The sequence below is a fragment of the Cystoisospora suis genome, assembly GCF_002600585.1.
Source record: "Cystoisospora suis strain Wien I chromosome Unknown contig_2923, whole genome shotgun sequence".
Taxonomy (NCBI): Eukaryota; Apicomplexa; class Conoidasida; order Eucoccidiorida; family Sarcocystidae; genus Cystoisospora; species Cystoisospora suis.
The window spans coordinates 22,235-24,435 of NW_027155718.1; the positions used below are offsets into that span (position 1 = coordinate 22,235).

General features: G+C 55.4%; 1 protein-coding gene across 1 annotated transcript; it reads right to left on the reverse strand.

Annotated features, from left to right (window-relative positions):
* Window positions 1-245: 245 nt before the first annotated feature.
* Window positions 246-850, reverse strand: CSUI_005903 (uncharacterized protein; the record flags this gene model as incomplete). The annotated part of the gene is made up of 1 exon (XM_068066069.1): window positions 246-850. A coding segment is annotated over one exon (393 nt), but the record flags the coding sequence as incomplete, so codon positions are not given.
* Window positions 851-2,201: the final 1,351 nt, after the last annotated feature.

Genomic DNA, 2,201 nt, shown 5'->3' on the forward strand with positions numbered 1-2,201 from the left:
GATTACTCCTTCAGGGAAGGGAGTGGACGACATTTTCATGTCGAGTGAGAATAGACACCAGTGTTGACAAGCTCGTTGCGCAGCGCTCCCGGGGAATGGGATTGATTCTGACGAAAGTGTCCTGCCAGCTGGGCTTCCCCATTCTTTGCAACAGAGTAGTATTTCTTGAAGTTGCGTCCCCTCTGTCTCCGCCACGCTACTGGCGCAACTGGAAGGAGAGAAGAAGAACGCTGGTTGGAGCGCTGCTGAGCCTGAAGCATTTGTAGCGGCTTGACTTGACGGGTCGAGTGGCGCTTCGTTCTAGGCCAGCCGGGCCAGGAGACGAATTGTGTCTTCTTTACAGGGGCCCGGACAGGATACTTTCCTCCCTCTTGTTCTCACGAAGAAGAAGTATTCCTGCTCCGGGAGAGTTTGCATCTGCGCTGCCGAACTCCATCGTCGTGCGCACAAGAACCTTAGCAGTCAGAGGTTTTCCTGTGCTTCGGGGTTTTACGGATTTGCCAGTCGGCGTGGTCGTCTCCTGCACAACTGTCTGCCGACATTGTTGTCCCTTCAGACAAGTTTTTCGGTCCGCAGAGACAGGTTGCCGTCTGTCTCTGCGGGCCGAAAAACTCAAAGACGGCTGCGGAGAAAAAGTCATGGCCCTGCCGCACTAGCCTTGTGAAACAGGCATTGTATATGTAGACTAGGCGGAGTCGTCGACACGGAGTAAAAATTCTTGTCCGCAAACAACAAATCTCGCGGGGTCCAGCGGAGTTAACCTCTCTTCCGTTCAAGATCTTACAAGGCCAGAGTCCGGGAGCCTCCACACGGCCGTCGACTCCTTGATGGAGTCGTTGTCCTTTGTCCGACAGCAGGAGACATTTTACTGGTGTTGCCGCTCCGGAAGGCTCAGTGGGCAGGTGTGTGTAGCCAGTTGACCCAGCAATTAGTGTACTGCGTATCATCGCGTCATCCCGCGGTTCACGACGAGACGTCAGGCATGACTCGGAGCGTTGGGGCTGCTCACACACTGCATGCCCCAGCTGGTGCAGGCCGCTCTTTGAAGTGCCCCACGTACTATGCGCGACACTCTCTAAGACACTGAATAGTTTTTTTTCCTTCTCCCCCTGTTCAAGACGGACGGACTGAGGCGAAGAGAGTGGAGACCGGGGCTGGCCGGGGCAACTGTCCAGTTCATCTCCGGAGTCAGGACCGTCGCATTCTTCGTTGCAAAATATACATGGAGTAAACAGGAAGTTGGCTGGTGGGCCCCCGCCGGTATTTAGTCGGTTCAGGTGTGGTGCGGTAGTACTGGGGTCTGGCACGTACTCTCGCCTGAGTACAGGGATTTTCCAGTTCTGCGCCACGGGGACCGGGCGAGGCTAGCACTGTACAGAGTGCTCCCGACTGGTCGTCTACGTGGTGCTCAGTAAGCACCAGTCTGGGGCAGTGCACTTTTGCCCGTTCACACGGAAAACGACGCTTCGGCAATGCGAGCTCCAGTGAGCAATCTCGGTCCTTCCTCTTCCGGACTTTTTCTGCCGAGACTGTTCGAGGAGACTGTCGAAGTTGTGAACACTGTCGTGCTGAGCTGTTATGTGTAGTGTTCTATTCTTGTTCGGAGAGCTCGCTCCGCATGGCAGCAGTGATCGAGAAAGGCAGGGCCTGTCCCGTGCGCTAGACGGGCATCAGAGCTTCTCGCTTTTTGGGACATTTCCCTCTCAACCTGCGGCATCCGGGCCGCGGCGACCACACAACGGCCTCATTCGGACTCTTCGGCGAAGTTGACTCCGAGAACCAAACCTGCGAGCTACCTGTTGTGTTCAGATTTCAAAAACATCGGAGATGATGTAAGTAAGCTGAATGTCCGCAGCACCACCTCGATGCGTAGATATGTGCCGTGGCCTGTGGTAACTGATCTCTTTACCCCGTTGCCCTGTTTCTCGGTTCGTCACCAGCTTTTGCAGACGACGCTATCCGTCCGGCTGGACTAGTTCGGTTGGGTTTCACTCTCGGCACCCTGGTCTCCTGCCCCAAAATCTTCGGACAAACGCCGCTGGTGCATAAACCTCGTTTCAAAAAACACTACCCTTACGCCCTTTACCCCAGCACTGATTTCACACGTTCAAGCAACACAGCCTCTGGGAACGAGCGAATGGGGGCGGCTCACGGGACGTCCCTTGACCTGCATATCGATAGCCAACCCTCTCCGGTGGTAC